Genomic DNA, 22,123 nt, shown 5'->3' on the forward strand with positions numbered 1-22,123 from the left:
TGTACTACTACTCCAATCAGCCCCCTACAACCAGGGCACTGTACTACTACTCCAATCAGCACTCTACAACCAGGGCACTGTACTACTACTCCAATCAGTCCCCAACAACCAAGGCACTGTACTACTACTCCAATCAGCCCCCTACAACCAGGGCACTGCACTACTACTCCAATCAGCCCCTACAACCAGGGCACTGCACTACTACTCCAATCAGCCACGACAACCAGGGCACTGTACTACTACTACAATCAGCCCCCTACAACCAGGGCACTGTACTACTACTCCAATCAGCCCCCTACAACCAGGGCACTGTACTACTACTCCAATCAGCCCTCTACAACCAGGGCACTGCACTACTACTCCAATCAGCCCCCTACAACCAGGGCACGGTACTACTACTCCAATCAGCCCCCTACAACCAGGGCACTGTACTACTACTCCAATCACACGAGTACAACCAGGGCACTGTACTACTACTCCAATCAGCCCCCCACAACCAGGGCACTGTACTACTACTCCTATCAGCCACCTACAACCAGGGCACTGTACTACTACTCCAATCACGCGAGTACAACCAGGGCACTGCACTACTACTCCTATCAGCCCCCTACAACCAGGGCACTGTACTACTACTCCAATCAGCCCCCTACAACCAGGGCACTGTACTACTACTCCAATCAGCCCCCTACAACCAGGGCACTGTACTACTACTCCAATCAGCCCCCTACAACCAGGGCACTGTACTACTACTCCAATCAGCCCCCTACAACCAGGGCACTGTACTACTACTCCAATCAGCCCCCTACAACCAGGGCACTGTACTACTACTCCTATCAGCCCCCTACAACCAGAGCACTGTACTACTACTCCAATCAGCCCCCTACAACCAGGGCACTGTACTACTACTCCAATCAGCCCCCTACAACCAGGGCACTGTACTACTACTCCAATCAGCCCCCTACAACCATGGCACTGTACTACTACTCCTATCAGCCCCCTACAACCAGAGCACTGTACTACTACTCCAATCAGCCCCCTACAACCAGGGCACTGCACTACTACTCCAATCAGTCCCCTACAACCAGGGCACTGTACTACTACTCCAATCAGCCCTCTACAACCAGAGCACTGTACTACTACTCCAATCAGCCACCTACAACCAGGGCACTGTACTACTACTCCAATCAGCCCTCTACAACCAGAGCACTGTACTACTACTCCAATCAGCCACCTACAACCAGGGCACTGTACTACTACTCCAATCAGCACCCTACAACCAGGGCACTGTACTACTACTCCAATCAGCCCCCTACAACCACGGCACTGTACTACTACTCCAATCAGCCCCCCACAACCAGGGCACTGTACTACTACTCCAATCAGCCCTCTACAACCAGGGCACTGTACTACTACTCCAATCAGCCACCTACAACCAGGACACTGTACTACTACTCCAATCAGCCCCTACAACCAGGGCACTGTACTACTACTCCAATCAGCCCCAACAACCAGGGCACTGTACTACTACTCCAATCAGCCCCCTACAACCAGGGCACTGTACTACTACTCCAATCAGCCCCTACAACCAGGGCACTGTACTACTACTCCAATCAGCCCCCTACAACCAGGGCACTGTACTACTACTCCAATCAGCCACCTACAACCAGGGCACTGTACTACTACTCCAATCAGCCCCCTACAACCAGGGCACTGTACTACTACTCCAATCAGCCCTCTACAACCAGGGCACTGTACTACTACTCCAATCAGCCCCCTACAACCAGGGCACTGTACTACTACTCCAATCAGCCCCCACAACCAGGGCACTGTACTACTACTCCAATCAGCCCTCTACAACCAGGACACTGTACTACTACTCCAATCAGCCCTCTACAACCAGGGCACTGTACTACTACTCCAATCAGCCCCCTACAACCAGGGCACTGTACTACTACTCCAATCAGTCACAACAACCAGGGCACTGTACTACTACTCCAATCAGCCCCCTACAACCAGGGCACTGTACTACTACTCCAATCAGCCCCCTACAACCAGGGCACTGTACTACTACTCCAATCAGCCCCCTACAACCAGAGCACTGTACTACTACTCCAATCAGCCACCTACAACCAGGACACTGTACTACTACTCCAATCAGCCCCCTACAACCAGGGCACTGTACTACTACTCCAATCAGCCCCCTACAACCAGGGCACTGTACTACTACTCCAATCAGCCCCCTACAACCAGGGCACTGTACTACTACTCCAATCAGCCACCTACAACCAGGACACTGTACTACTACTCCAATCAGCCCCCTACAACCAGGGCACTGTACTACTACTCCAATCAGCCCCCTACAACCAGGGCACTGTACTACTACTCCAATCAGCCCCCTACAACCAGGGCACTGTACTACTACTCCAATCAGCCCCCCACAACCAGGGCACTGTACTACTACTCCAATCAGCCCTCTACAACCAGGGCACTGTACTACTACTCCAATCAGCCACCTACAACCAGGACACTGTACTACTACTCCAATCAGCCCTCTACAACCAGGGCACTGTACTACTACTCCAATCAGCCCCCTACAACCAGGGCACTGTACTACTACTCCTATCAGCCCTCTACAACCAGGACACTGTACTACTACTCCAATCAGCCCTCTACAACCAGGGCACTGTACTACTACTCCAATCAGCCACCTACAACCAGGACACTGTACTACTACTCCAATCAGCCCCCTACAACCAAGGCACTGTACTACTACTCCAATCAGCCCCCTACAACCAGGGCACTGTACTACTACTCCAATCAGCCCCCTACAACCAGGGCACTGTACTACTACTCCAATCAGCCCCCTACAACCAGGGCACTGTACTACTACTCCAATCAGCACTCTACAACCAGGGCACTGTACTACTACTCCAATCAGTCCCCAACAACCAAGGCACTGTACTACTACTCCAATCAGCCCCCTACAACCAGGGCACTGCACTACTACTCCAATCAGCCCCTACAACCAGGGCACTGCACTACTACTCCAATCAGCCACGACAACCAGGGCACTGTACTACTACTACAATCAGCCCCCTACAACCAGGGCACTGTACTACTACTCCAATCAGCCCCCTACAACCAGGGCACTGTACTACTACTCCAATCAGCCCTCTACAACCAGGGCACTGCACTACTACTCCAATCAGTCCCCTACAACCAGGGCACTGTACTACTACTCCAATCAGCCCCCTACAACCAGGGCAGTGTACTACTACTCCAATCAGCCACCTACAACCAGGGCACTGTACTACTACTCCAATCAGTCCCCTACAACCAGGGCACTGTACTACTACTCCAATCAGCCCCCTACAACCAGGGCACTGTACTACTACTCCAATCAGCCCCCTACAACCAGGGCACTGCACTACTACTCCAATCAGCCCCCTACAACCAGGGCACTGTACTACTACTCCAATCAGCCCCCTACAACCAGGGCACTGTACTACTACTCCAATCACACGAGTACAACCAGGGCACTGTACTACTACTCCAATCAGCCCCCCACAACCAGGGCACTGTACTACTACTCCAATCAGCCCCCTACAACCAGGGCACTGTACTACTACTCCAATCAGCCACCTACAACCAGGGCACTGTACTACTACTCCAATCAGCCACCTACAACCAGAGCACTGTACTACTACTCCAATCAGCCCCCTACAACCAGGGCACTGTACTACTACTCCAATCAGCCCCCTACAACCAGGGCACTGCACTACTACTCCAATCAGCACCCTACAACCAGGGCACTGTACTACTACTCCAATCAGCCCCCTACAACCAGGGCACTGTACTACTACTCCAATCAGCCCCCTACAACCAGGGCACTGTACTACTACTCCAATCAGCCCCCCACAACCAGGGCACTGTACTACTACTCCAATCAGCCCCCTACAACCAGGGCACTGTACTACTACTCCAATCAGCCCCCTACAACCAGGGCACTGTACTACTACTCCAATCAGCACCCTACAACCAGGGCACTGTACTACTACTCCAATCAGCCACAACAACCAGGGCACTGTACTACTACTCCAATCAGCCCCCTACAACCAGGGCACTGTACTACTACTCCAATCAGCCCCCTACAACCAGGGCACTGTACTACTAATCCCATCAGCCACCTACAACCAGGGCACTGTACTACTACTCCAATCAGCCCCCCACAACCAGGGCACTGCACTACTACTCCAATCAGCCCCCTACAACTAGGGCACTGTACTACTACTCCAATCAGCCCCCTACAACCAGGGCACTGTACTACTACTACTACTCCAATCACACAAGTACAACCAGGGAACTGTACTACTACTCCAATCAGCCCCCCACAACCAGGGCACTGCACTACTACTTCAATCAGCCCCCTACAACTAGGGCACTGTACTACTACTCCAATCAGCCCCCTACAACCAGGGCACTGTACTACTACTCCAATCAGCCCCCTACAACCAGGGCACTGCACTACTACTCCAATCAGCCCCCTACAACCAGGGCACTGTACTACTACTCCAATCAGTCCCCTACAACCAGGACACTGTACTACTACTCCAATCAGCCCCCTACAACCAGGGCACTGCACTACTACTCCAATCAGCCCCCTACAACCAGGACACTGTACTACTACTCCAATCAGCCCCCCACAACCAGGGCACTGTACTACTACTCCAATCAGCCCTCTACAACCAGGGCACTGTACTACTACTCCAATCAGCACCCTACAACCAGGGCACTGCACTACTACTCCAATCAGCACCCTACAACCAGGGCACTGTACTACTACTCCAATCAGCCCCCTACAACCAGGGCACTGTACTACTACTCCAATCAGCACCCTACAACCAGGGCACTGCACTACTACTCCAATCAGCCCCCCAAAACCAGGGCACTGTACTACTACTCCAATCAGCCCCCTACAACCAGGGCACTGTACTACTACTCCAATCAGCCCCCTACAACCAGGGCACTGCACTACTACTCCAATCAGCACCCTACAACCAGGGCACTGTACTACTACTCCAATCAGCCCCCTACAACCAGGGCACTGTACTACTACTCCAATCAGCACCCTACAACCAGGGCACTGCACTACTACTCCAATCAGCCCCCCACAACCAGGGCACTGTACTACTACTCCAATCAGCCCTCTACAACCAGGGCACTGTACTAGTACTCCAATCAGCCCCCTACAACCAGGGCACTGTACTACTACTCCAATCAGCCCTCTACAACCAGGGCACTGTACTACTACTCCAATCAGCCACCTACAACCAGGGCACTGTACTACTACTCCAATCAGCACCCTACAACCAGGGCACTGTACTACTACTCCAATCAGCCCCCTACAACCAGGGCACTGTACTACTACTCCAATCAGCCCACTACAACCAGGACACTGTACTACTACTCCAATCAGCCCCCTACAACCAGGACACTGTACTACTACTCCAATCGCACGAGTACAACCAGGGCACTGTACTACTACTCCAATCAGCCCCCCACAACCAGGTCACTGTACTACTACTCCTATCAGCCACCTACAACCAGGGCACTGTACTACTACTCCAATCACACGAGTACAACCAGGGCACTGTACTACTACTCCAATCAGCTCCCTACAACCAGAGCACTGTACTACTACTCCAATCAGCCCCCTACAACCAGGGCACTGTACTACTACTCCAATCATCCCCCTACAACCAGGGCACTGTACTACTACTCCAATCACACGAGTACAACCAGGGCACTGTGCTACTACTCCAATCAGCTCCCTACAACCAGGGTACTGTACTACTACTCCAATCAGCACCCTACAACCAGGGCACTGCACTACTACTCCAATCAGCCCACTACAACCAGGACACTGTACTACTACTCCAATCAGCCCCCTACAACCAGGACACTGTACTACTACTCCAATCAGCCCCCTACAACCAGGGCACTGTACTACTACTCCAATCAGCCCCCTACAACCAGGGCACTGTACTACTACTCCAATCAGCCACCTACAACCAGGGCTCTGTACTACTACTCCAATCAGCCCCCTACAACCAGGGCACTGCACTACTACTCCAATCAGCCCCCTACAACCAGGGCACTGTACTACTACTCCAATCAGCCCCCTACAACCAGGGCACTGCACTACTACTCCAATCGCACGAGTACAACCAGGGCACTGTACTACTACTCCAATCAGCCCCCCACAACCAGGTCACTGTACTACTACTCCAATCAGCCCCCTACAACCAGGGCACTGCACTACTACTCCAATCAGCCCCCTACAACCAGGGCACTGTACTACTACTCCAATCACACGAGTACAACCAGGGCACTGTACTACTACTCCAATCAGCTCCCTACAACCAGAGCACTGTACTACTACTCCAATCAGCCCCCTACAACCAGGGCACTGTACTACTACTCCAATCAGCCCCCTACAACCAGGGCACTGTACTACTACTCCAATCACACGAGTACAACCAGGGCACTGTACTACTACTCCAATCAGCCCCCTACAACCAGGGCACTGTACTACTACTCCAATCAGCACCCTACAACCAGGGCACTGTACTACTACTCCAATCAGCCCCCTACAACCAGGGCACTGTACTACTACTCCAATCAGCCCCCTACAACCAGGGCACTGTACTACTACTCCAATCAGCCCCCCACAACCAGGGCACTGTACTACTACTCCAATCAGCCCCCTACAACCAGGGCACTGTACTACTACTCCAATCAGCCACGACAACCAGGGCACTGCACTACTACTCCAATCATCCAATCAGCCCCCTACAACCAGGGCACTGTACTACTACTCCAATCAGCTCCCTACAACCAGAGCACTGTACTACTACTCCAATCAGCCCACTACAACCAGGGCACTGTACTACTACTCCAATCAGCCCCCTACAACCAGGGCACTGTACTACTACTCCAATCAGCCCCCTACAACCAGGGCACTGTACTACTACTCCAATCAGCCACCTACAACCAGGGCACTGTACTACTACTCCAATCAGCCACGACAACCAGGACACTGTACTACTACTCCAATCACACGAGTACAACCAGGGCACTGTACTACTACTCCAATCAGCCCCCCACAACCAGGGCACTGTACTACTACTCCAATCAGCCACCTACAACCAGGGGACTGCACTACTACTCCAATCAGCCCCCTACAACCAGGGCACTGTACTACTACTCCAATCAGCACCCTACAACCAGGGCACTGTACTACTACTCCAATCAGCCCCCTACAACCAGGGCACTGCACTACTACTCCAATCAGCCCCCTACAACCAGAGCACTGTACTACTACTCCAATCAGCCCCCTACAACCAGGACACTGTACTACTACTCCTATCAGCCCCCTACAACCAGGGCACTGCACTACTACTCCAATCAGCCCCCTACAACCAGGACACTGCACTACTACTCCAATCAGCCCCCTACAACCAGGGCACTGCACTACTACTCCAATCAGCACCCTACAACCAGGACACTGTACTACTACTCCAATCAGCCCCCTACAACCAGGGCACTGTACTACTACTCCTATCAGCCCCCTACAACCAGGGCACTGCACTACTACTCCAATCAGCCCCCTACAACCAGGACACTGCACTACTACTCCAATCAGCCCCCTACAACCAGGACACTGTACTACTACTCCAATCAGCCCCCTACAACCAGGGCACTGTACTACTACTCCAATCAGCACCCTACAACCAGGGCACTGTACTACTACTCCAATCAGCCCCCTACAACCAGGGCACTGTACTACTACTCCAATCAGCCCCCTACAACCAGGGCACTGTACTACTACTCCAATCAGCCACGACAACCAGGGCACTGTACTACTACTCTAATCAGCACCCTACAACCAGGACACTGTACTACTACTCCAATCAGCCACCTACAACCAGGGCACTGTACTACTACTCCAATCAGCCCCCTACAACCAGGGCACAGTACTACTACTCCAATCAGCCACGACAACCAGAACACATGCCGAGGACCATGGAGCACTTTTCCCAGGCCCGGGCCTATAATGTGTGAGCACCGCGGTGACCGTCGCCTGCACAGGAAAAAATAAGACACCTAGCGCCATCCTGTATGGAACAAGAAAAGCACAGGAAGTCCGAAAATAGACAGCAAGTCATCAGGGTTGGCTGTTACCAGCGAGCACGCCAACACAGTCTATAGTACCATGCCAGGACGACCTCTGCCCTCTGCTCCCTGACCTTCAGCAAGGGGCGCTGAGCAGCAGCATCACACAGCACTGTGCCAGGACGACCTCTGCCCTCTGCTCCCTGACCTCCAGCAGGGGGCACTGAGCAGCCACATCACACAGCACTGTGCCAGGACGACCTCTGCCCTCTGCTCCCTGACCTCCAGCAGGGGGCACTGAGCAGCCACATCACACAGCACTGTGCCAGGACGACCTCTGCCCTCTGCTCCCTGACCTCCAGCAGGGGGCACTGAGCAGCCACATCACACAGCACTGTACCAGGGCAACCTCTGCCCTCTGCTCCCTGACCTCCAGCAGGGGGCGCCAAACAGCCACATCACTGTACCAGGGTGACCTCTGAACTCTGCTCCCTGACCTCCAGCAGGGGGCACCGAGTAGCTACATCACCTAGCACTGTGCCAGGACAACCTCTGCCCTCTGCTCCCTGATCTCCAGCAGGGGGCACCGAGTAGCTACATCACACAGCACTGTGCCAGGACGACCTCTGCCCTCTGCTCCCTGATCTCCAGCAGGGGGTGCCGAGTAGCTACATCACACAGCACTGTGACGGGGCGACCTCTGCTGTTGTGAATTCTGTGGCAGAGCTCCCTCCTGTGGTCAAAAGTGGTACTTCGGCTGATTCTCTCTGTGAGCTTCCGTTGGTGGAGGAAAGTGGTACTGCGGCTTCTGAGTTTCCTCCCTCAGGTGATGTGGTGAGGTCGTTAGGTGCTTCTCTACTTAACTCCACCTAATGCTTTGATCCTGGCTTCCTGTCAATGTTCCAGTGTTGGACTTGCTTTTCCCTGGATCTTTCCTGTGGCCTGCTGCTCTGCATAGCTAAGTTCTTCTTTGCTATTTGTTTGCTATTTTTTCTGTCCAGCTTGTCTAATTGTTTTGCTGGAAGCTCTGGGACGCAAAGGGTGTACCTCCGTGCCGTTAGTTCGGTACGGAGGGTCTTTTTGGTTTTCTTTAGGGTTTTGTGTAGACCGCAAAGTTACCTTTCCTATCCTCGCTCTGTTAAGAATGTCGGGCCTCACTTTGCTGAATCTATTTCATCTCTACGTTTGTCTTTTCATCTTAACTCACAGTCATTATATGTGGGGGGCTGCCTTTTCCTTTGGGGTATTTCTCTGAGGCAAGGTAGGCTTTATTTTCTATCTTCAGGCTAGTTAGTTTCTCAGGCTGTGCCGAGTTGCATAGGCAGAGTTAGGCGCAATCCACGGCTGCCTCTAGTGTTGTTTGGAGAGGATTAGGGATTGCGGTCTGCAGAGTTCCCACGTCTCAGAGCTCGTTCTATGATTTTGGGTTATTGTCAGATCACTGTATGTGCTCTGACCGTTATGTCCATTGTGGAACTGAATTGCCTTTCATAACACTCTGCCCTCTATTCCCTGATCTCCAGCAGGGGGTGCCGAGTAGCTACATCACACAGCACTGTGCCGGGGCGACCTCTGCCCTCTGCTCCCTGACCTCCAGCAGGGGGTGCCGAGTAGCTACATCACACAGCACTGTGCCAGGGCGACCTCTGCCCTCTGCTCCCTGACCTTTAGCAGGGGGCGCCAAACAGCCACATCACTGTACCAGGGCGACCTCTGAACTCTGCTCCCTGACCTCCAGCAGGGGGCACCGAGTAGCTACATCACACAGCACTGTGCCAGGACGACCTCTGCCCTCTATTCCCTGACCTCCAGCAGGGGGCGCCAAACAGCCACATCACACAGCACTGTAGCAGGACGACCTCTGAACTCTGCTCCCTGACCTCCAGCAGGGGGCGCCGAGCAGCCACATCACTCAGTGTCTGGGGAATGCTGGAGTTGGGGCGCCTGGATCAGCACCCATCTTCTGATCGTTAGGACTTGCACAAAGTTCTATAATTTTCGAATACACTTTCTGCATCAGCTGCTTTGCTTTTTCAATATCTCTGCTTCCTGTCAATTTCCCAGGAATCTTTACTATTTGCCTCCATGGTCATATGCTGATCTCTCAGCGCGGCTGTAATGCCCGCTTCTAGTCATGATCGCACTTTGACCTGGAACGTCTCTCTATATGAAGTACCAATGGTGTTTCCTGTAGAACGACAGCAATCTGTGATGAACTATCATGGTATGAGGGGCAGAAGCACTGACCTCACACTCCACAGCTACAAATGGTCATTATTCTGAAGCCGTTCCTCTAGCGGGATCCTTCACAATCATGAAAACACAGCAGTGAGATCCAGAGCTGCATTCATAGTTCTGCCTCATCGCAAGGTGCAGGTTTTCTGTGCTGGTTCATACACACTGGTCACTAACCCACCTGAGCAGCGCTCCAGCTATACCACAGGAAGGATTCGCCTCCGGTATAAAGCACCGACACAGAGACCCAAGCTGCAGCCGGCGGCATTGTGAATACAGCTCTGGAGTGACTGCAGTGTACAACAAAAGCCCTACGGCTTCTTTCACACTTGCGTTTTTAGCAATCCGTCGTTTTGGGCAATACACGGATCCTGCAAATGTGCCCGCAGGATGCCTTTTTTGCCCATAGACTTGTATTAGCGACGGATCATCATGGATGGCCACACGTCGCCTCCGTTGTGCTACGGATCCGTCGTGTTTTGGCTGGCCACCGGCACGTAAAAACGTTCAAGTGAACTTTTTTGTCCGTCGCGTCTGCCATTTTCTACCACGCATGCGCGGCCGAAACTCCGCCCCCTCCTCCCCGGACTTCAGAATGGGCAGCGGATGCGTTGAAAAACTGCATCCGCTGCCTACGTCGTGCTCAAATTTTGTGTATATGGCAGTCTCGGTGTCTCCTTTGTGATGTGTATACGGCAGTCTCGGTGTCTCCTTTGTGATGTATATACCACAGTCTGTGTCTCCTACGTGATGTGTATACGGCAGTCTCGGTGTTTCCTATGTGATGTGTATACGGCAGTCTCGGTGTCTCCTTTGTGATGTGTATACGGCAGTCTCGGTGTTTCCTATGTGATGTGTATATGGCAGTCTCGGTGTCTCCTTTGTGATGTGTATACGGCAGTCTCGGTGTCTCCATTGTGATGTGTATACGGCAGTCTCGGTGTCTCCTTTGTGATGTATATACCACAGTCTGTGTGTCCTATGTGATGTGTATACGGCAGTCTCGGTGTCTCCTATGTGATGTGTATAGGTCAGTTTCGATGTCTCTTATGATGTGTATATGGCAGTCTTGGTGCCTCTCATGTGATGTATATACGTCAGTCTCGGTGTCTCCTATGTGATGTGCATAGGTCAGTCTCGGTGCCTCCTATGTGATGTGTATAGGTCGGTGTCTCCTATATGATGTATATACCACAGTCTGTGTCTCCTATGTGATGTATATACCACAGTCTGTGTCTCCTATGTGATGTGCATACGGCAGTCTCGGTGTCTCCTATGTGATGTGTATAGGTCAGTCTCGGTGTCTCCTATATGATGTATATACCACAGTCTGTGTCTCCTATGTGATGTATATACCACAGTCTGTGTCTCCTATGTGATGTATATACCACAGTCTGTGTCTCCTATGTGATGTGTATACGGCAGTCTCGGTGTCTCCTATGTGATGTGTATATGGCAGTCTCGGTGTCTCCTTTGTGATGTATATACCACAGTCTGTGTCTCCTATGTGATGTGTATACGGCAGTCTCGGTGTCTCCTATGTGATGTGTATAGGTCAGTCTCGATGTCTCTCATGATGTGTATATGGCAGTCTCGGTGCCTCCCATGTGATGTATATACGTCAGTCAAATTCAATTCAAATTCAAATGAGCTTTATTGGCAGGACTAAGTACACGTTGGCATTGCCAAAGCATATGGTAAAAATACGGGGGTGGGGGAGGGAGGCATATAGAGGTCCAGGATATATCAGTCTCGGTGTCTCCTATGTGATGTGTACAGGTCAGTCTCGGTGCCTCCTATGCGATATATACTGCAGCCCTCTGAACGTCCCCCTTGAGGAGACCTGCAGTGTAATATACATCTGTGTTCGCACAACTTACTGCTGCGAGATCTTTATATCTTTATAAAACTTAATCACAAAGAGTCGACTTCAAACCGACACAAATCTGGAGAAGCAGTTACAAATAGTAACATCACCATCAATCCCCCCTAACATCACAGCTCAGGGAAGAGAAGAAGCCCACCACCACAGTGGGGGAGGTCATGTAATGTTGGACCACACATAGCAGGATCATTTATTAGCTGGGAATTCTGTACGGCCAAGAATGATGTTATAAATATGCCAATGTCCTGGGCAGAAGGAAGGTTCCCGGCTCCACAGTCACGACCTACCCCTAGGAAACAACATGTGATAAGTAGAGGAGCGACACCAGCGCCTCTGCCAACCAGCGATGTCCGGCACCGGGCGGATGTGATCAGCTGCAGAGCGCAGCGCCACCATCTGTGCTGTGGCCGCAGCCAGGAACTGCAAATCCGCCACTATACAACTGAACACAGAGGATCTGCAGAACCCGCCGCCGCCAGTACACTGGTGACAGCATGGTGCGGAGCGTCTCCACAACCCAGCACATCCGGCCGGAGGGGAACACGGTGCCGCACCCCCACCGACCCGATACTGCCAACCCCACCATGAGGGGACAATATAACAGGACGGACATATGACCGCTCCCTGGCTGAGACATGAGAGATGTCACACCCACACATTATCCCTGACCACTCATCCTGGAGTACTACAACTCCCAGCAGGAGACTACAGAAAACCACAAGTCACTTCCCTATGAGGGGGATTGTCTGTCCCCTGTCAGGATATCAATGGCGGGTGTGAAAGCCAAGAGCCACATCCTAGCAGGGGCCGTCTCTCTCTCTCTCTCTATCTCCTGTCAGGGGCCGTCTCTCTCTCTCTCTCTCTCTATCTCCTGTCAGGGGCCGTCTCTCTCTCTCTCTCCTGTCAGGGGCCGTCTCTCTCTCTCTCTCCTGTCAGGGGCCGTCTCTCTCTCTCTCTCCTGTCAGGGGCCGTCTCTCTCTCTCTCTCCTGTCAGGGGCCGTCTCTCTCTCTCTCTCCTGTCAGGGGCCGTCTCTCTCTCTCTCTCTATCTCCTGTCAGGGGCCGTCTCTCTCTCTCTCTCTCTCTCTCTCCTGTCAGGGGCCGTCTCTCTCTCTCTCTCTCTCTCTCTCCTGTCAGGGGCTGTCTCTCTCTCTCTCTCTCTCTCCTGTCAGGGGCCGTCTCTCTCTCTCTCTCCTGTCAGGGGCCGTCTCTCTCTCTCTCTCCTGTCAGGGGCCGTCTCTCTCTCTCTCTCTATCTCCTGTCAGGGGCCGTCTCTCTCTCTCTCTCCTGTCAGGGGCTGTCTCTCTCTCTCTCTCTCTCTCTCTCCTGTCAGGGGCCGTCTCTCTCTCTCTCTCTCCTGTCAGGGGCCGTCTCTCTCTCGCTCTCTCTCTCCTGTCAGGGGCCGTCTCTCTCTCTCTCTCTCTCCTGTCAGGGGCCCTCTCTCTCTCTCTCTCCTGTCAGGGGCCGTCTCTCTCTCTCTCTCTTTCTCTCTCTCCTGTCAGGGGCCGTCTCTCTCTCGCTCTCTCTCTCCTGTCAGGGGCCGTCTCTCTCTCGCTCTCTCTCTCCTGTCAGGGGCCGTCTCTCTCTCGCTCTCTCTCTCCTGTCAGGGGCCGTCTCTCTCTCTCTCTCTCCTGTCAGGGGCCGTCTCTCTCTCTCTCTCTCCTGTCAGGGGCCGTCTCTCTCTCTCTCTCTCTCTCCTGTCAGGGGCCGTCTCTCTCTCTCTCTCTCCTGTCAGGGGCCGTCTCTCTCTCTCTCTCTCTCTCCTGTCAGGGGCCGTCTCTCTCTCTCTCTCTCCTGTCAGGGGCCGTCTCTCTCTCTCTCTCTCCTGTCAGGGGCCGTCTCTCTCTCTCTCTCTCCTGTCAGGGGCCGTCTCTCTCTCTCTCTCTCCTGTCAGGGGCCGTCTCTCTCTCTCTCTCTCTCTCTCTATCTCCTGTCAGGGGCCGTCTCTCTCTCTCTCCTGTCAGGGGCCGTCTCTCTCTCTCTCTCCTGTCAGGGGCCGTCTCTCTCTCTCTCTCCTGTCAGGGGCCGTCTCTCTCTCTCTCTCCTGTCAGGGGCCGTCTCTCTCTCTCTCTCTCTCCTGTCAGGCGCCGTCTCTCTCTCTCTCTCTCTCTCCTGTCAGGGGCCGTCTCTCTCTCTCTCTCTCTCTCTCCTGTCAGGGGCCGTCTCTCTCTCTCTCTCCTGTCAGGGGCCGTCTCTCTCTCTCTCTCTCTCCTGTCAGGGGCCGTCTCTCTCTCTCTCTCTCCTGTCAGGGGCCGTCTCTCTCTCTCTCTCTCTCCTGTCAGGGGCCGTCTCTCTCTCTCTCCTGTCAGGGGCCGTCTCTCTCTCTCTCTCTCCTGTCAGGGGCCGTCTCTCTCTCTCTCTCTCTCTCCTGTCAGGGGCCGTCTCTCTCTCTCTCTCTCCTGTCAGGGGCCGTCTCTCTCTCTCTCCTGTCAGGGGCCGTCTCTCTCTCTCTCCTGTCAGGGGCCGTCTCTCTCTCTCTCTCTCTATCTCTCTCTCCTGTCAGGGGCCGTCTCTCTCTCTCTCTCTCCTGTCAGGGGCCGTCTCTCTCTCTCTCTCTCCTGTCAGGGGCCGTCTCTCTCTCTCTCTCTCCTGTCAGGGGCCGTCTCTCTCTCTCTCTCTCCTGTCAGGGGCCGTCTCTCTCTCTCTCTCTCCTGTCAGGGGCCGTCTCTCTCTCTCTCTCTCCTGTCAGGGGCCGTCTCTCTCTCTCTCTCTCCTGTCAGGGGCCGTCTCTCTCTCTCTCTCCTGTCAGGGGCCGTCTCTCTCTCTCTCTCCTGTCAGGGGCCGTCTCTCTCTCTCTCTCTCTCCTGTCAGGGGCCGTCTCTCTCTCTCTCTCTCTCTCTCCTGTCAGGGGCCGTCTCTCTCTCTCTCTCTCCTGTCAGGGGCCGTCTCTCTCTCTCTCTCTCTCTCTCTCCTGTCAGGGGCCGTCTCTCTCTCTCTCTCTCTATCTCCTGTCAGGGGCCGTCTCTCTCTCTCTCTCTATCTCCTGTCAGGGGCCGTCTCTCTCTCTCTCTCTATCTCCTGTCAGGGGCCGTCTCTCTCTCTCTCTCTATCTCCTGTCAGGGGCCGTCTCTCTCTCTCTCTCTATCTCCTGTCAGGGGCCGTCTCTCTCTCTCTCTCTATCTCCTGTCAGGGGCCGTCTCTCTCTCTCTCTATCTCCTGTCAGGGGCCGTCTCTCTCTCTCTCTCTCTCTCCTGTCAGGGGCCGTCTCTCTCTCTCTCTATCTCCTGTCAGGGGCCGTCTCTCTCTCTCTCTCTCTCTCCTGTCAGGGGCCGTCTCTCTCTCTCTATCTCCTGTCAGGGGCCGTCTCTCTCTCTCTATCTCCTGTCAGGGGCCGTCTCTCTCCTGTCAGGGGCCGTCTCTCTCTCTCTCCTGTCAGGGGCCGTCTCTCTCTCTCTCTCTATCTCCTGTCAGGGGCCGTCTCTCTCTCTCTCTCTATCTCCTGTCAGGGGCCGTCTCTCTCTCTCTCTATCTCCTGTCAGGGGCCGTCTCTCTCTCTCTCTCTATCTCCTGTCAGGGGCCGTCTCTCTCTCTCTCTCTATCTCCTGTCAGGGGCCGTCTCTCTCTCTCTCTATCTCCTGTCAGGGGCCGTCTCTCTCTCTCTCTATCTCCTGTCAGGGGCCGTCTCTCTCTCTCTCTCTATCTCCTGTCAGGGGCCGTCTCTCTCTCTCTCTCTATCTCCTGTCAGGGGCCGTCTCTCTCTCTCTCTCTATCTCCTGTCAGGGGCCGTCTCTCTCTCTCTCTCTATCTCCTGTCAGGGGCCGTCTCTCTCTCTCTCTCTATCTCCTGTCAGGGGCCGTCTCTCTCTCTCTCTCTCTATCTCCTGTCAGGGGCCGTCTCTCTCTCTCTCTCTCTATCTCCTGTCAGGGGCCGTCTCTCTCTCTCTCTCTATCTCCTGTCAGGGGCCGTCTCTCTCTCTCTCTCTATCTCCTGTCAGGGGCCGTCTCTCTCTCTCTCTCTATCTCCTGTCAGGGGCCGTCTCTCTCTCTCTCTATCTCCTGTCAGGGGCCGTCTCTCTCTCTCTCTATCTCCTGTCAGGGGCCGTCTCTCTCTCTCTCTCTCTCTCTCCTGTCAGGGGCCGTCTCTCTCTCTCTCTCTCTCTCTCTCTCCTGTCAGGGGCCGTCTCTCTCTCTCTCTCTCTCTCTCTCTCTCTATCTCCTGTCAGGGGCCGTCTCTCTCTCTCTCTCTCTCCTGTCAGGGGCCGTCTCTCTCTCTCTCTCCTGTCAGGGGCCGTCTCTCTCTCTCTCTCTCCTGTCAGCGGCCGTCTCTCTCTCTCTCTCTCTCTCTATCTCCTGTCAGGGGCCGTCTCTCTCTCTCTCTCTCTCTCTCTCCTGTCAGGGGCCGTCTCTCTCTCTCTCTCTCCTGTCAGGGGCCGTCTCTCTCTCTCTCTCCTGTCAGGGGCCGTCTCTCTCTCTCCTGTCAGGGGCCGTCTCTCTCTCTCTCCTGTCAGGGGCCGTCTCTCTCTCCTGTCAGGGGCCGTCTCTCTCTCTCTCTCTCTCTCTCTCTCCTGTCAGGGGCCGTCTCTCTCTCTCTCTCTCCTGTCAGGGGCCGTCTCTCTCTCTCCTGTCAGGGGCCGTCTCTCTCTCTCTCTCCTGTCAGGGGCCCTCTCTCTCTCTCCTGTCAGGGGCCGTCTCTCTCTCTCCTGTCAGGGGCCGTCTCTCTCTCTCCTGTCAGGGGCCGTCTCTCTCTCTCCTGTCAGGGGCCGTCTCTCTCTCTCCTGTCAGGGGCCGTCTCTCTCTCTCCTGTCAGGGGCCGTCTCTCTCTCTCCTGTCAGGGGCCGTCTCTCTCTCTCCTGTCAGGGGCCGTCTCTCTCTCTCCTGTCAGGGGCCGTCTCTCTCTCTCCTGTCAGGGGCCGTCTCTCTCTCTCCTGTCAGGGGCCGTCTCTCTCTCTCCTGTCAGGGGCCGTCTCTCTCTCTCCTGTCAGGGGCCGTCTCTCTCTCTCCTGTCAGGGGCCGTCTCTCTCTCTCTCCTGTCAGGGGCCGTCTCTCTCTCTCTCCTGTCAGGGGCCGTCTCTCTCTCTCTCCTGTCAGGGGCCGTCTCTCTATCTCCTGTCAGGGGCCGTCTCTCTCTCTCCTGTCAGGGGCCGTCTCTCTCTCTCCTGTCAGGGGCCGTCTCTCTCTCTCCTGTCAGGGGCCGTCTCTCTCTCTCCTGTCAGGGGCCGTCTCTCTCTCTCCTGTCAGGGGCCGTCTCTCTCTCTCCTGTCAGGGGCCGTCTCTCTCTCTCCTGTCAGGGGCCGTCTCTCTCTCTCTCTCTCCTGTCAGGGGCCGTCTCTCTCTCTCTCTCCTGTCAGGGGCCGTCTCTCTCTCTCTCTCCTGTCAGGGGCCGTCTCTCTCTCTCTCTCCTGTCAGGGGCCGTCTCTCTCTCTCTCTCTCCTGTCAGGGGCCGTCTCTCTCTCTCTCTCCTGTCAGGGGCCGTCTCTCTCTCTCTCCTGTCAGGGGCCGTCTCTCTATCTCCTGTCAGGGGCCGTCTCTCTCTCTCCTGTCAGGGGCCGTCTCTCTCTCTCTCTCCTGTCAGGGGCCGTCTCTCTCTCTCTCTCCTGTCAGGGGCCGTCTCTCTCTCTCTCTCCTGTCAGGGGCCGTCTCTCTCTCTCTCTCCTGTCAGGGGCCGTCTCTCTCTCTCTCTCCTGTCAGGGGCCGTCTCTCTCTCTCCTGTCAGGGGCCGTCTCTCTCTCTCCTGTCAGGGGCCGTCTCTCTCTCTCCTGTCAGGGGCCGTCTCTCTCTCTCTCTCTCCTGTCAGGGGCCGTCTCTCTCTCTCTCTCCTGTCAGGGGCCGTCTCTCTCTCTCTCTCCTGTCAGGGGCCGTCTCTCTCTCTCTCTCCTGTCAGGGGCCGTCTCTCTCTCTCTCTCTCCTGTCAGGGGCCGTCTCTCTCTCTCTCTCCTGTCAGGGGCCGTCTCTCTCTCTCTCTCCTGTCAGGGGCCGTCTCTCTCTCTCTCTCTCCTGTCAGGGGCCGTCTCTCTCTCTCTCTCCTGTCAGGGGCCGTCTCTCTCTCTCTCTCCTCTCAGGGGCCGTCTCTCTCTCTCTCTCCTGTCAGGGGCCGTCTCTCTCTCTCTCTCCTGTCAGGGGCCGTCTCTCTCTCTCTCTCCTGTCAGGGGCCGTCTCTCTCTCTCTCTCCTGTCAGGGGCCGTCTCTCTCTCTCTCTCCTGTCAGGGGCCGTCTCTCTCTCTCTCTCCTGTCAGGGGCCGTCTCTCTCTCTCTCTCCTGTCAGGGGCCGTCTCTCTCTCTCTCTCCTGTCAGGGGCCGTCTCTCTCTCTCTCTCTCCTGTCAGGGGCCGTCTCTCTCTCTCTCTCTCCTGTCAGGGGCCGTCTCTCTCTCTCTCTCTCCTGTCAGGGGCCGTCTCTCTCTCTCTCTCTCTCTCCTGTCAGGGGCCGTCTCTCTCTCTCTCTCTCTCTCCTGTCAGGGGTCGTCTCTCTCTCTCTCTCCTGTCAGGGGCCGTCTCTCTCTCTCTCTCCATCTCCTGTCAGGGGTCGTCTCTCTCTCTCTATCTCCTGTCAGGGGCCGTCTCTCTCTCTATCCTGTCAGGGGCTGTCTCTCTCTCTATCCTGTCAGGGGCTGTCTCTCTCTCTCGATCTCTCTCCTGTCAGGGGCTGTCTCTCTCTCCTGTCAGGGGCTGTCTCGCTCTCTCTCTCTCTCTCTCTCTCTCGTCAGGTCTCTGCTGTCTCTCGCTCTCTCCTGTCAGGGGCTGTCTCTTTCCCCTGTGTCAGGTCTCTCTGCTGTTTCTCTCTCTCTCTCCTGTGCCGTCTGTCTCTTTCCCCAGTGTCAGGTCTCTCTGTCCTGTCTCTCTCTCTCTCCTGTCAGGTCTCTCTGCTGTCTCTTTCTCTCTCTCTCCTCTGCTGTCTCTTTCCCCTGTGTCAGGTCTCTCTGTCCTGTCTCTCTCTCTCCTGTCAGGGGCTGTCTCTTTCTCTCTCTGGTCAGGTCTCTGCTGTCTCTTTCTCTCTCTCTCTCCTGTGCTGTCTCTTTCCCCTGTGTCAGGTCTCTCTGCCGTCTCTCGCTCCGGCACTCACCGCAGTGTGGGGCCGATACAGGCCGTCTCGGTGCTCTCGATCTCCCGCAGGATCCGCTCATGTTCCGCCGCTGTCTCCAGCTCCGCCATGTCTGGGACTAACAGCTCCGCCCTCACAGCGACGTCTCCGCGCAGCACGTGCCCCGCCGTCATTACGTCACAACCGCGGTGCTTCCTGGGAGATGTAGTCTGTGTACACGGTCGGGTCTAGCGCGGAGTTGACGTTTTGCTCTTGTCACGTGTCCCTCCGCTCCGGACGCCTCAGTGCTGAGGACAGTGGACATCTGAGGAGCGGAACCAATCCGCGCAGCCCTGACAGAGCGGAGACCGGGCCGGTATTACCGTGTGTGGCCGTCCGGTGTCTGCCCTCAGGCTGCTCGGTGTCTGCCCTCAGGCTCCCCGGTGTCTGCCCTGAGGCTGCTCGGTGTCTGCCCTCAGGCTCCCCGGTGTCTGCCCTCAGGCTCCTCGGTGTCTGCCCTCAGGCTCCCCGGCGTCTGCCCTCAGGCTCCTCGGTGTCTGCCCTCAGGCTCCCCGGCGTCTGCCCTCAGGCTCCCCGGCGTCTGCCCTCAGGCTCCCCGGCGTCTGCCCTCAGGCTCCCCGGCGTCTGCCCTCAGGCTCCCCGGCGTCTGCCCTGAGGCTGCTCGGTGTCTGCCCTCAGGCTCCCCGGTGTCTGCTCTCAGGCTGCTCGGTGTCTGCCCTCAGGCTCCCCGGTGTCTGCCCTGAGGCTGCCCGGTGTCTGCCCTCAGGCTCCCCGGTGTCTGCCCTCAGGCTGCTCGGTGTCTGCCCTCAGGCTGCTCGGTGTCTGCCCTCAGGCTCCCCGGTGTCTGCCCTGAGGCTGCTCGGTGTCTGCCCTCAGGCTCCCCGGTGTCTGCCCTCAGGCTCCCCGGTGTCTGCCCTCAGGCTCCCCGGTGTCTGCCCTCAGGCTGCCCGGTGTCTGCCCTCAGGCTGCTCGGTGTCTGCCCTCAGGCTCCCCGGTGTCTGCCCTCAGGCTCCCCGGTGTCTGCCCTCAGGCTGCTCGGTGTCTGCCCTCAGGCTGCTCGGTGTCTGCCCTCAGGCTCCCCGGTGTCTGCCCTGAGGCTGCTCGGTGTCTGCCCTCAGGCTCCCCGGTGTCTGCCCTCAGGCTCCCCGGTGTCTGCCCTCAGGCTCCCCGGTGTCTGCCCTCAGGCTGCTCGGTGTCTGCCCTCAGGCTCCCCGGTGTCTGCCCTCAGGCTCCCCGGTGTCTGCCCTCAGGCTGCTCGGTGTCTGCCCTCAGGCTCCTCGGTGTCTGCCCTCAGGCTCCCCGGCGTCTGCCCTCAGGCTCCCCGGCGTCTGCCCTCAGGCTGCCCGGCGTCTGCCCTCAGGCTCCCCGGCGTCTGCCCTCAGGCTGCCCGGTGTCTGCTCTCAGGCTCCCCGGTGTCTGCCCTCAGGCTCCTCGGTGTCTGCCCTCAGGCTCCCCGGTGTCTGCCCTCAGGCTCCCCGGTGTCTGCCCTCAGGCTCCCCGGTGTCTGCCCTCAGGCTGCTCGGTGTCTGCTCTCAGGCTGCCCGGTGTCTGCCCTCAGGCTGCCCGGTGTCTGCCCTCAGGCTCCTCGGTGTCTGCCCTCAGGCTCCCCGGTGTCTGCCCTCAGGCTCCCCGGTGTCTGCCCTCAGGCTCCCCGGTGTCTGCTCTCAGGCTCACCGGTGTCTGCCCTCAGGCTCCCCGGTGTCTGCCCTCAGGCTCCCCGGTGTCTGCCCTCAGGCTGCTCGGTGTCTGCTCTCAGGCTGCCCGGTGTCTGCCCTCAGGCTGCCCGGTGTCTGCCCTCAGGCTGCCCGGTGTCTGCCCTCAGGCTCCTCGGTGTCTGCCCTCAGGCTCCCCGGTGTCTGCCCTCAGGCTCCCCGGTGTCTGCTCTCAGGCTCACCGGTGTCTGCCCTCAGGCTCCCCGGTGTCTGCCCTCAGGCTCCCCGGTGTCTGCCCTCAGGCTGCTCGGTGTCTGCCCTCAGGCTCCTCGGTGTCTGCCCTCAGGCTCCTCGGTGTCTGCCCTCAGGCTCCTCGGTGTCTGCCCTGCGGCTCCCCGGCGTCTGCCCTCAGGCTCCCCGGCGTCTGCCCTGAGGCTCCCCGGTGTCTGCCCTGAGGCTGCTCGGTGTCTGCCCTCAGGCTGCCCGGTGTCTGCCCTCAGGCTCCTCGGTGTCTGCCCTCAGGCTCCTCGGTGTCTGCCCTGCGGCTCCCCGGCGTCTGCCCTCAGGCTCCCCGGCGTCTGCCCTGAGGCTCCCCGGTGTCTGCCCTGAGGCTGCTCGGTGTCTGCCCTCAGGCTGCCCGGTGTCTGCCCTCAGGCTCCTCGGTGTCTGCCCTCAGGCTCCCCGGTGTCTGCCCTCAGGCTCCCCGGTGTCTGCCCTCAGGCTCCCCGGTGTCTGCCCTCAGGCTCCCCGGTGTCTGCCCTCAGGCTCCCCGGTGTCTGCCCTCAGGCTCCTCGGTGTCTGCCCTCAGGCTGCTCGGTGTCTGCCCTCAGGCTCCCCGGTGTCTGCCCTCAGGCTCCCCGGTGTCTGCCCTCAGGCTCCTCGGTGTCTGCCCTCAGGCTGCCCGGCGTCTGCCCTCAGGCTGCTCGGTGTCTGCCCTCAGGCTGCTCGGTGTCTGCCCTCAGGCTCCCCGGTGTCTGCTCTCAGGCTGCCCGGTGTCTGCCCTCAGGCTCCTCGGTGTCTGCCCTCAGGCTGCCCGGTGTCTGCCCTCAGGCTCCCCGGTGTCTGCTCTCAGGCTGCCCGGTGTCTGCCCTCAGGCTCCTCGGTGTCTGCCCTCAGGCTCCCCGGTGTCTGCCCTCAGGCTCCCCGGTGTCTGCCCTCAGGCTCCCCGGTGTCTGCCCTCAGGCTCCTCGGTGTCTGCCCT

At 56.9% G+C, this 22,123-nt stretch overlaps 1 protein-coding gene across 1 annotated transcript in view; it reads right to left on the reverse strand.

Moving 5' to 3' along the window:
• EXOC6B (exocyst complex component 6B) overlaps positions 1–19,404 on the reverse strand; it is a 239,086-nt gene extending 219,682 nt beyond the window's left edge. The window contains exon 1 of the mRNA XM_069745123.1: positions 19,292–19,404. Within this exon, the coding sequence (XP_069601224.1) occupies positions 19,292–19,380 (89 nt within the window). The 5' untranslated portion in view covers positions 19,381–19,404. The remainder of the gene's footprint in view (positions 1–19,291) is intronic.
• Positions 19,405–22,123: the final 2,719 nt, after the last annotated feature.

Source organism: Ranitomeya imitator, chromosome 1 (assembly GCF_032444005.1).
Source record: "Ranitomeya imitator isolate aRanImi1 chromosome 1, aRanImi1.pri, whole genome shotgun sequence".
Taxonomy (NCBI): Eukaryota; Metazoa; Chordata; class Amphibia; order Anura; family Dendrobatidae; genus Ranitomeya; species Ranitomeya imitator.